At 48.8% G+C, this 12,258-nt stretch overlaps 3 protein-coding genes across 3 annotated transcripts; all 3 read right to left on the reverse strand.

Moving 5' to 3' along the window:
• Window positions 1-89: 89 nt before the first annotated feature.
• F5B22DRAFT_623413 (Prefoldin subunit-domain-containing protein) lies at window positions 90-1,652 on the reverse strand. Its single transcript, XM_047976048.1, has 6 exons — window positions 1,371-1,652; window positions 1,181-1,306; window positions 930-1,041; window positions 773-871; window positions 576-701; window positions 90-520 (listed from the first exon to the last, which is right to left on the reverse strand). The coding sequence occupies exons 1-6, from the start codon at window positions 1,400-1,402 to the stop codon at window positions 398-400; spliced, it is 618 nt and encodes a 205-aa protein (XP_047826774.1). The 5' UTR covers window positions 1,403-1,652; the 3' UTR covers window positions 90-397.
• Window positions 1,653-1,672: 20 nt separating this feature from the next.
• On the reverse strand, window positions 1,673-4,298 carry F5B22DRAFT_623419 (heterokaryon incompatibility protein-domain-containing protein). Its single transcript, XM_047976049.1, has 3 exons — window positions 3,154-4,298; window positions 2,512-3,054; window positions 1,673-2,459 (listed from the first exon to the last, which is right to left on the reverse strand). Exons 1-3 carry the CDS (start codon window positions 3,872-3,874, stop codon window positions 1,795-1,797), a joined length of 1,929 nt encoding a protein of 642 aa, XP_047826775.1. The 5' UTR covers window positions 3,875-4,298; the 3' UTR covers window positions 1,673-1,794.
• Window positions 4,299-7,444: 3,146 nt separating this feature from the next.
• F5B22DRAFT_623424 (frequency clock protein) lies at window positions 7,445-10,939 on the reverse strand. The gene has a single exon (XM_047976050.1). The coding sequence runs from the start codon at window positions 10,805-10,807 to the stop codon at window positions 7,814-7,816; it is 2,994 nt and encodes a 997-aa protein (XP_047826776.1). The 5' UTR covers window positions 10,808-10,939; the 3' UTR covers window positions 7,445-7,813.
• Between the last annotated feature and the right edge of the window lie 1,319 nt (window positions 10,940-12,258).

Raw genomic sequence — 12,258 nt, forward strand, 5'->3', positions numbered from 1 at the left:
AAGATGGCCGTTCCGGGGCTTTTTCATATGCGGGGTTATAGTACAATCCGCCACTGTGGTTATGAGCTTATTCTACTCCCGGTCTTCTGCTGATATAATTCAATTTTCTATATATATTAGTGTCCATATCTGTTCAGCGTGCACCTGTATGTAATAAGAGTTGACTGATTTCTATCTGTGTCAAAATTAGTTGCAGGATATCATAGGTCGTGCTAACATTAGGTCGATCTGTTGCCTACAGTACCGTATGACATAATGAAGCTGCTTTCGTACCTCCCGCCCATGATTAAGATACAGTTGGGTAATTGGCTGACGAGATGCTCCCCCTTAATGTCTTGCTATCTCATCTATTAAATCGTGATCCCAATTTCCTCGGGCCGCGTAGGTCTCCGCTGTGTCATCCATTAGGTTGGTCATCTCCATCTTTCGACCCCGTCCCTTTGCGATCCTCCTCGGCTTTCTCCTTTCTTTTTTGTACCACATCCCAATTGTATACGCGGGCTATCGCGACCTCCATTGTCTGGTCACACCAAGTCAGTCAAAGCACGAGCGCAACTAATCTGATTCATGCTTACTGTGATCTGCTCTCTCAAGAATTCTAGGTCTTCCTCACAATTAGAGTGGCTTTGTTTGGCGGCAGCCAATTTAGATGTAAGAAGCGTTTCCGCTTCATCGAGGGGATATGACAGCATCACGTTGGCCTGGGATTACGCTCATCGTCAGCGGTTCGCATTGGAGCCATGTGTTATAAGGATGGGCTCTTTCCACGTACTCCTAGCCATAGATAAACCTCGTCAGTGGGTGGTATTGTCGCCTTGGCGTAAAGTGTGTCGTTGAGTTCAAAGGTTGTGTCAATTGGGTCTGAATCGTTCTACCGCGTGCTGTGTCAGATATCATATGTTTTCTGGGAATTCAAGGAGGTATCGTACTGTTCTCGTTTTGAGGAAGCGGACAGTGTCCAAAGTCTTTTGTATATCGGGCATCTTATCCTTCAGACCGGCGATTCTCCGTTGCAGGTTCAACTCCATAAATTGATATTTCCTAAGACATACTCCATTGTCAGCCCAACGCTCTGGTCCGCTCTCTCATCCCCTCTTTCGCCAATTTGAATATGCCATCACGCAGCTATCAACCCTTGAGTCGGGTCAAAGTTCGGTATCCGGGGGAGGAGAGGGCATACGAAATCATTTCCTGGAAGTTGCGCAGGGTTGCCTCGACTTCTTGGCGTGACGAAACATAATCCTCAACTTTGTCGACAAACGGTGCACAAGGAATCCCTCGAGGGTTAGTGGGCGCCGATGCCTTCCTGGTTTTAGACACACGATGTCAGCCCACATGCGAAACTGACGGAGTCATCATAGGAAACATACTCGGCTACTGCCTGTCCAGCTTGATCAGGCATGGCAAAACCCGGTAAGGCGTGCCTCCCGCCAATGGGCTACCGATACTATAGAGAATGACTAGGGCAGTTTGGTATTTCAGGACAAGGCGTAAAAAGGATAGGTTAGGAACGCAAGATTCGTGGTGCTGTGTAGACTAGATGCGTGTTGACATGTTTGAGGAATGCATGGAGGGGCAGCTAGCAAAAAAGGTGGCTTGACACTCGGTCACAAGTGGTTGTGTTACCCATGTGGGGCTGGTCACAAACATAATCTACCTAGTAGGTAAAGACACCAATCTACCACATCCAGCTCGAACTTTCTCATTCTCGGATGATAATGTTTCCAAAGATTTAGGGGTTTTGTATCTCAATTACTGGATATCGTAACACATATATTCATCTATTATCTCGACTTATACCGTTTGACTCCTTTGAGGGGGTAGCTTCACATGAACTGTGAGATTAAGAAACGCCTCTTGCAAGAAGCGACTACGTCTTATCTCAACCACGACTTCACGGCGTAGCTCACCGATATGCAACACTGCTCTATCGACTTCGCTGACACCCCAAAACCTCTTCTCCGACGTTATGGCCCAATCTAGCATGTCGTGTCGCATACTCGTACTCTCCGCCCGTTGGTGGTAGCACCATTCCTTAACAGAGGCAAAGACCTTGGTCGTCTCTTCATCATCAGCTGGTATGACCTTGCACCATAAATCCTCCCTTTCGTACCTAGCACCTTCGTCTTTGACGAATATTTTTAGGCCCCAAAAAATATAGAACTGCGGAGATTCTTGTTTCCTCAGCAAAGCCAGGCCGTAATGCTCGTTGTTAGGTGCTGCTACATTGTCAGACTGGTCGAATTCAGGTAATGCATAGTCCACAGAATATTCGCCAGCATCGCAATCCACAATATTTTCGGCTCGAATTGGTGGTATAGTAAATCGGTTCCGCGAGTGCGTGCCTCGGCGAAGCAAGATCCGCGAGAGAGTAAGTTTTCTTACCACACCCTCGTTCAAGTCAAATTCCTGTCGAAAGATTTGCTTTTCATATTCCATTGACTTGAACATATCTGGGCCTAATGAAAATTGTGAGCTCTTAAGTTTCGTTTCATGCAGGTAATGACTCACCATCAAATGTGTAAGCAGCTATCCTTACGACACCCTTGGAAACAGTGTTATCGGGGGAATCCGAGTCTCCTGGCGTCATGACCAAGAGCATGAAGCATAAGTTTTTAGTGAACATGTTAGCAGCACCCCACGGAGGTTTCTCTATGACAATAGCTGGCTTGGCTAATGGGTTATCGCCAAGTGTGCAGTCCAGCACCGCCAGGTAGCACTCATTCTCCTCGCTAAACTGGTTTCCGGGAGCGAGCGGAAAACAAAGCAGTTCTGCTTCCAAGCCCTCCTTAGTCATGTTGATCTCGCGCCTCGACTTATCATCATAAATAGGATCTTCCAGTGACCATTTCTTCTTGATACCGATGTGAGCGAAGTCATTTGGACTACTGGCCAGATCTCGTCCGTGAAACCAGGCCATACCCTCCGTCTTTGTTGAGCACCAGGCAAGGATGGACTGGTCATTGGTTCGTCGAATGATTTCTTCCTGCAAACGTAGGAAGGCTTTGCCTTTCTCGCCATACAATAAAGGCATGTTTACGTCAAATAGTCCCACTGCAAATTTGCAAGTCAGCCAATAGGGTTCATCCATATACTGTGTTGGGCGTTGAGAACAGCACAATGGTCTTGTCATGGGTATCTGGGGCAGCGTACTCAGACAGTAGGCTATGTCTTCCTCTCGCGATGTTTCACGACCAGCAGCCCATGACATGATTGTGGCAACGCTAAAGGTTTCAAGTACCCCTCGAAGTCTGTCTGAGTCGAAGCTGTTGATGCCACAGTTACATATGTGGTGAACGCCGTCTTCCCAGTAGTTGTGATCATCCCAGTTTTCCAGTTCGGGATTGTGTCCGTGTCTTAATACTACCTCGTCGATCCTAGTAATCCCTGATATTGTCTTGGCCATTGCAAACCTATCGCCAATATAGGACCAGTCTTTGTTATAGAACCGCACGTTGTCAGGCGCAATGAGCTCCTGGAGTGTCCAGCCACGAGTAAACCACCGACTTTTGCCAATGTCTTCAAGTACCTTGATGTCATCTAGGAATGCAATGCATTTATCGGAATTCCTGTACCATAGGTACATAGAGTTGATTGCCTCTGACAGCTCTGAGCTACTCCGCTTGTCGATGCAGCAAGTGTCAATCCAGACGTACTCATATCCAAGATGACTGGCCACCGCACAAGCCTTGATCACCTTTTCAGCTGCCTTTTTCTTCTTTTTCTTCCAGATCTTTGGTTCCGAGTACACAACATCCTCATAGAGGATCTCATCGCCTCTCGGTCGCCAACAATGCGATAGTATGACATATTGGGGTATAGATTGGCCTATGAAATCTTTCAATTTCTTATCCTTCACGTGCAGTAATCGCATCTTGTCGAAGCCCAAATATTGAGTAGGGGGGTAGCCAACGAAATCATCCAAGATATGAGAAGATGTCCATCTCAACCATCAAAAGACATGGTTAGCAAGCTAAGAGAAAAAGTATGAGCTTTAGGGAAAGGAGACCTCAGCAGACTATTTAGATGATGCCTACGCCACGCCTAGCATGTCCTCTCTGTCTACTTCTGCCCGATCGCAAACCTGGAACTAACAGCATCAACCAGAATGCAACCCTCCAGCCGGCTACCCAATCGCAGGGTGCAGGAGATGGGACTCAACCCCTGTTGCGGCTGGCGGCCGCCGGCCATTTCTAGGCAACTAGGCGTTCTTACAACGACACAGTAGGAAAATGCTCTTTCAGCCCACACATTCTGCAGGACAAATCCTTCTTTTCACCAACAGGACCCATCCTGATGCGTTGGGCACTTGAGAAGGCTTTCTGCTCTGCGGCATCCTTTGGGGCCGAGGGGCTTCTTCTTGGGGGGCGCTAGGCGCCCAATCAAGATCACCAATTTACCGCCGCTAGACGATCGTCAAGCTAGCAACGACTTGAGATAGTCTCGGTCACAGCCGCCACAACTCGGCAACCAGCGGAAGAGCTAGCATGGATATTCCATAACAGCTCTAACGTTATTGAAAACAGGCGTAGTTTATTGGTTTTGAAGAAAGCTCCTAAGGCTCCGCTAAAGAATACGTTATTCTAGGTAGGGTTGGTAGGTAGGGGTTTCAGAGTCCTGCATCGGAAAAGGTCTGTTGGTGAACTGCAGGCTTGGCAGCACAACATACTCGTGTGCTACTCGTGAGAGATCATGTGCGTGTGAATTGTTGGAACCAAAGAGCTTTGAGACGAGATGCAGAGGGCTTACAACATGGTTGCCTTTCTGAGCGCCTCGTCTACAGCTCAAGGCTATCTCCGTCTGTGTAGTCGCTTGTATAGTCTTTCACATACTTGATTCCAATGAACTAATAAAGCATAAAACTGTATCCTAGTAACAGAAGGACTAGATCACGTAAGTCGAACTTTTCATCTAATAACCAACGTTAAAGAGAATAAACCCTACGCTCAGCGCAAGCTCCTGACCGCAATGTGGGAACAAGATGGCCTTCCTGGTACGCTATCTCAAGTGAGGCTTAGATGTCTGCCCTCCAGCCTGGTGGGACGGTACAGGCTCGTGGGATTAGCAATAAAACTGCAATTATTAGAGCTATTGATTAGGTTACTACCTGGTAAAAACCTCGTGCATCTTGTGAAAGTCCTGAGACATGCAGATATTGCGAGGCAGAATCATAGGTACTTAATATAGATGATACCCCGGCGGGACGCGGGATGCGGACCACAGAGAGTAGTTATATGATTCGGGTGAATGCATATACATATGCAATGCGAACATAGCATCTTCTAAGTCGGATTTTCCACTTCTATCATCGTCCGCGGCCCGTCCTGCGACGCACCTAAGGCGGCGAACATATTCACCGACTTATCTAAGGGTATAGAAGCAGCCCGAGACATACATACGGAAATGTTGGTCTTTACGAGCTGTGTGACATCAGTCTATTTCCGTCGCTATGCGGTTCCAGTTGGAGACAAGCCACTGCGTTAGCGCGCGAGTAAACAAGCTATTGCCTTGCCCCTTTATCCTTCGACGCCTTGCCACTCGATCGCGGTGTGTGAGTACGAGGTGCATGAATGGCCTCGTTATCGGTGATAGTATAACTTGTGTTAAGTCTAGTAACTCGTACCGTCTCAAGTGAAGCTTCGAAGAATCGATGTGTTTTCTCGCTCTTAGACCTATCTGTTGATATGGCCAGCGAAAGCCATCACTCGTCGCTTGGTTTAAACCTTTGTGCTCGCCTCTTAGATCGTGAGAGATATGCATATCTTTGGCATGCATGGGTCACATGCTGATATCACGGCAAGATAACTCCCCTGCCTCTTCTGTAATTATCCCATATATGCACTACTTCAACTCGTCTACACTAACTTCCAGCTCACAGGGTGCCCTTATGGAACCGACAGATTTCCATAAAATCAACTCCTCTTCGACTTGTCTCTGCCCCTAATACCTACATTTGCGTAACAGTTCTTTAAATTGTCAATGAATTCCCTCTCGCGTGTTTTCAAACTAGCGCTTCTCACATAATGTGGCTTGTTACTCAGGCGCATATAAAAACCACAATGGCTCCCGAACCGAGATTGGTGTATGCACATATCTGAGACTTACCTCATCGATGCGATAAATCAAAGGCACGAAAATCCTAACGTCTCGCAGGAGCCATTGGCGTCACCATCGTCAATTCTAGAACCTCTTCCCCTATCATAGTTAGATGATCTGTAGAAGTCCAAGCCTCTATTCTACCTCATGCAAGACCATCTCTCCCAACCACTCACACACACATTAGAGTACGAAATGCTAGAGATCAATACCTACCCACGCAAGTATACAAGTATACATAATACCAGATTGATCACGATCGAACTCCGTTCTTTTCCTTCTCCCTCCATCAATCTTCACATCCCCTCCGAGGCGCTGTTAAAAAAACTAGTCCGGTCCACCTACATTATAAAATATAGCTTTAGAAATGCTGGTAGCAAGGTAAAACACAACATAAAAAAACACCTTCTACACCTTTAATTAAGCGTATAACACACCTATCACAAGCGTTAAAAATCTGACAAGAATAGGTCAGAATAGGTTTGAATAACTCCAAAAACGGGTTAAAAAACGGCTGTTGAAGGTGTAGGTGGGTGGTGTTGGTGAACCGGACTAGTTTTTTTGACAGCGCCTCGCCCTCCTCGATCCATATCTTCTGACGAAATATGTTCTTCGCAGGCAGACAGATGTGTGAAACCCAAACACAAAACTCGCATCACCGGTTACATAGCATAGCTATGACGCCATACCCCCGTTCGCAAGGAAGGATTTCGATAGGGCTGTATGTAAATGCGGGTACACCCGAAAACGTGCGCGAGAGGGTCCAGGCCCGACTAGCTCCATCGCTAACGAACTACGGTACCTACGTGCTCCCTTACCTTCGGTAATTTCAACCCACATTCCTACAAGGTAAAGTAACCGATCCCTTGGATCTCATCGGTCACAGAGGGTTTTACAATACCTACTGCTTTCCACCTGAGACCAACCAACCAACGAGTGAAACCAAGACAGCATCTCACCTGGGAGGAGGAGCTACCTGTACTATATACCAACGATGATATCATGGTCCGGGCCCGTAACATAGCACATGTGTTGCCCGAAGGGACCCTGGAAACACGAAAACTCGGACCATACGTAGCACTTGTGAACCTATGGTCTACCGGTACTAGTAGACCGGTCTAGCCAGTAGTACTACTGCGCAATCTGCCGAGCTCAACAGCATAACCTCACTTAGTATGGTTCGTTTCAAGGATGGGGGGTTAGGATGAGGTCGCTGGGGAGGCTGCGAGCATAAACCATTAAGCAGTCCGTTTCTGCTGGCACGGAGGCTCCTTCTCGACTAGCAGTGAAATTCAATGGTCAACAAGCCTCCCAAATAATCGAGTCGCGCACGCACAAGGCGAGAGAAGCATCAGATAGACAGTTGATTGTATTCTCATTAATGGACGCTCATTTTTGGTAGGATCGAATTAAATATTGTTCATGGAAGTCTACCGACAGGTCATATGATTCAAGATTACCCATTCCACCCAGATTTCCCAAGTTTTCTTTCCAGCGTGCAATTGATGGTATCACCGAAAAAAAAGATTTTCCATTCAGAATCCCGTAGGCGCCTTTCTTTCCAATGTGACAAAACCAAATTCGCTTCGCTATACTCCGAATACCAGTCTTACTATAAACCACTCAAACATAAAGATTGACGAGATGTCGCCCCCAAAAAGTAGCACTCGCGAATATTGCAGAAAAGGGGGGAAATAGTAAAATAAAAAATGCGTGACTAGGCGTCTTCCATGGAGCTGTAGTAGCCGCTGCCTGCACCACCTGCAGTAGCCGCTGAACTCCCAGTGTGTACTTTCGACAACAAAGGCACACCTCCGCTTCCTGTTCCAGACATCCTACTCGGTCGTTTGGAAGGCTTCTTTTTTTCAAAGTTAAGGCTAGGACTACTATCAGAGAAGTCGTCTTCTTCATCATTCCCGGAGAGATCACGATTGTCAGAGCCTGGGCTGCCTTCAAGCATGGGTCGTTTGCTCAAGACGCTCCTTTCTGAGGAGACGGAGACATCGTCATCCAAACTTGGACCGTATTCTTCAGTATCCTCGGAGTCACCCGAGCGGAAAAAGAAGGTTGGTGGTGGCAGAGGCACGGGTGGTAAGCGGCGCGTCTCGCTAGCGACATACTCAATTTTGATTTTTACGACTCTGCGAGCAGAGTTGTTCTTTGCCATGGGAGATGTGGTTGATATCGTGGCCATCCTACTAGCAATCGAATCGGCGGTTTCTCGTGAAGTAGTGGTATCATGGCTCATACGTTTGACGGGCTGCCGCTGCTTAAGCGACTCACGGTCTTCGTCAGAGCTGGCATCGCCATCATCGTCGCCATCATCGTCGTCGTCGTAGAATGTGACATTTTTGGGACGTCTAGTAGACACGACGACAACAAAGTGATCGTCTGGATATGTACCGCCAAGGCCGCTCGCTTCAAGATTAGTTAATCGCGATTGCTGATCAGAGTCTGACCAAGAGAAGTCGGCTTCAATGCCACTGTCGTCCTCACTTGACATTGACTCTGCATGATCGGTAATCGAGCATAACATGGGCTCGCTGAGTGGTTTTATTTGAATAAAAGATCCCGAAGGGGATCGATTGACGTAGGGGCGGTGGACAAGGTGGAGTTGCACAGGGTCCGTCTCCCTCCTGAGCCGCCCCTGCTGATCATCCGATGACGTCATATCGTATGTGTCAGCGGATACCTCACCCTCACCGTAGTCACCAGAGAGATCCGTACAGAAAGGTGCCCCGCTGTAGTAAATGATGGCACCATCCCGTCGTCGCTTGCGTTGCTGCGACTGTTCGGGCGAAACACCGCTCTGGGCCCACCGCGAACGCATCCCGCCGTTGCTATCTTCGGATTGCCCCAGTGACGAATAACTCTCATCCACACTGGACAACTGTCCATCTGGCAGGGAAGTCGGGTGATGCACAAAGAGAGGCTTGTAGTGGAAGTCTTGAGAAGAGTTAGAATTCTGAACACCCAAGTTGAATTTGGACCCCTTTGGTTTCTTTCGCTGATTTTGCTCGTTTGATCCATCTTCGGAATCGTCGCCTGAACGAGAGGTTTGAGACTTGCTACCACTGTCGCTAGTAAATCTGGTGCCTTCGTCACCGCCGCGCCATCGAATCTTTCGACCGTCTGGAGACAATTGAAACTTCGTGCTCTTCTCCGAGACGGCGCTTCGGATGAAGTCGGGCGTAACATTAAGTATGTGGAGTTGCGCTAAGTTGCCCAGGAGATTAAGATAAACCCACCCTTCTGCGTCTGGCGACACATCTCTGGATGAATAGTAGGGCTCAGACTCAGGTGCAACGATGCCTAAATGACGTATGTACTCCATGTTGTCGGCAGGGACCTGCTTTCGATCAGGGTCCAGATCACGTGGACGGGTGGGCCGCTGCTCAAATGGCTCATCGCTGTCTTGCGGTGACGTGTTCTTGCCCTCTTTGGCACTTCTCCCGCTTCCACTTCCACTATCCTTATCGTTATCACGGGAATTAGATTGGTCGGCGTTGGATTGAGACTGTGACTGAGTACGTGTGTTTGAGGCTGAAGCGCCCGTGCTTGAGTGACTTGTCTTTTTGCGCGAATCTCCCGTTCGGATTATAGCTTCTCGCGCTGCCTCTTGAACAGTACGGAGTTTAGCACCATTGTCTTCCATTTCAACATCTTCCGTTACAGCCGCCGGCGGACGCATCAACGCCGGCACCGGCTCGTCCTTCGGGTGGCCCATTTTCCCTGTAAAGAGGTGCTCTAGCCGTTTAACCACAAGCTTCTTCTTTTCGTGATCAGTCATCTTAGCGGGTCTCGGCCACAGTCCTTCGGGGATATCTCGTAGATATTGCTGGATATTTTGGTTCGATCGGAGTCGGGCAGCCCTGGCTTGTCCAGGCTGAGGGTTAGAGGAACTTTGTCCCGTCTCCATGGATGCATAGGCCGAATCAACAGGTCTCGAGTTGGAGCCCGAAGTAGATGACGTGTGTTTCGAGCCAGACGAGTTTCCTTCCTTGGACTTTCCCGAGGCTCGTTTCCGACTCGTGGAGGCACCAGTGCTTGAGCGTTCGAGCTTCGTAGTGAAGTCTCGCAACGTAGCCTCAAGCTCCCTCTTTTTCTTGCTGGGTAAGCCGTGTACTTTGACCTCGAAAAGTTTATCATTTCGTAAGGAATTTGGACCCATTTGCTTAAATTTCCTCAACTCTTCTCGAAGACGCTTGTTCTCAATAGTTAGGTCATCAATAACACTCCTGTAGTCATCAGCACTGCTACTTTTTGTGACACTCGGTCGAAATGAAGGTCCCCGACTCTGACCCTGCCCGTACACGGGAAGCGACGGGACCCGGTTATTGGTTTCTTCGTTCGACGAGTCCGTTTCCTTTTGGAAGAATGGAGGATCGATGTCCATTTCGCTGGTCTCAAGGGTATCCTTCGCATTCTGGTTCGATTCTTCGAACCACAGTCTGGGTTCGCTCCATTTTGTCTCGTTACTTTCATCCGATGAATTCCTTCTAACTATACTCGTCTGACGTTCAGGTTCAGCTACACTCGAGTGGGCATTAGGAATGGTCGGTGGGGGGTGTCGTCTTGACGAATCCCGAGCTAGACGATGATGTCGCAAGGTGATAGATTTCTCAGGTGCTATTCTCCTGGGGTTGGTATACGTGACGGTGGGGGTGGGTGGCACATAGACACCCTCTTCCGTGTTCTTGGGGTCTGCCATGGCTGATGAAATGTTTCACATGGATATAAAATGGTGGGATAATCAACTGTTCCAATTCAATTGGACATCGTGGTGCGTAGTCAGAGAAGATCCGATGTTGCCCTGGTAGCGTGGGCCAATGCAACAGTTGACCTGTATGTTCAAGTCAATAGGCAGGTTGATTATGGTATTCGAAGGACGTGAAAATATGACCGTGACCCGCAGGTGTAGCACAGTAGTAGATAGGTGACAAGTGGAAGCAAGCCTAGAAGCTGCGAGGATCGTGAGACTGAACCAGATGGTGAAGACAACCAGCTAGGTCATGGTATAAATGAGGATGGATGCAGCGTTGAAACAACTTGTTCGGTAAAAGTGCAAGGATGTGCTTGATATGGCACAAGGAAAGAAGAAAAAGGAAGGAAGAAGTCACAGGAGGAAACGCGACGTCATATGTCATACATACAGGAGATAGGTAGGCAAGAAAGGTATGTTTAGCGGTGGTGGAGTATTCCTATAATTATCGAATACCACACACCACTCGGTGAGTATAATACAAGTAGAAGGATGGACGGACGACGAGGAAAACCGGCCGCGCCAGCAACAAAGCATACAATACGTGTAAAATAGGAAAAAGCTGTGGGCACGATCACGAGAAGGAAAGTGAGAGTTCTCAAGATCGGATCCGAGTCATTGGCGACCCTGCAATCGCTAGGTAGGCTACCGGTATAACGCAGGAAGGGACCAGATCCTTGTGAAGGAGGAGCTGGAGGTTGTCTCAGCTGTAGTTTTCGAAGGTGGATGGATACCCGGTCGAGACCACGAAAGATGTCGCTGGGCAAAATTATGGCAAAGTACGAAAACACGAGGAAGAGGGGATCGAGAGATTGGCATTTACATGGAGATTGTAGAGAAAACGAATAAGTAATGTGTCGAAAGACCGGGGGTGCACGGGATGGAGGGGGCAAGATGGGCCACTGGCAAAAGCACCCGAGAAAGTGTGAATGCCCTCGCCCACCAGGGGCCAGCACTCAGCAGGTACAAGACGGCAGGCAGTGCAGGTCACAGTACGGCACTGGGCATTGCAGGGGACTTGTAGGGGACTTCCAGGGCATCACAGAGAGGCTCGGGCGGTCGGCAGCGGACGTGTACGGGCTGCCGGCACTGTGAGCTGGGTGGCCGGTGGGAGGTGACTCTCTCTGGTGGTGAGGGTGCGGGCGACGAGGGAATCGCATCGAGGGCCGAGAGGTGGAAGATGAGATGCAAAGCTCGATCCCGATGCGACGACCCTTGTTTGTGTGGAGCGAGGGTTCTCGAGATCGAGAGACAGACTCTGCATCGACAGGCGGTGGTGAGTACGTACCTTCTTATAGTGCGTGCCGAGTGGCCCCGCGAGTCCACTGGCAGCCCACTAGCAGTCCACTAGCAGTCCACTGGCTGTCCACTGGCGAGACTGGCTGCCCACGGGCCTAACT

Source organism: Xylaria bambusicola, assembly GCF_022495145.1.
Source record: "Xylaria bambusicola strain CBS 139988 unplaced genomic scaffold F5B22scaffold_56, whole genome shotgun sequence".
NCBI classification, from domain to species: Eukaryota; Fungi; Ascomycota; class Sordariomycetes; order Xylariales; family Xylariaceae; genus Xylaria; species Xylaria bambusicola.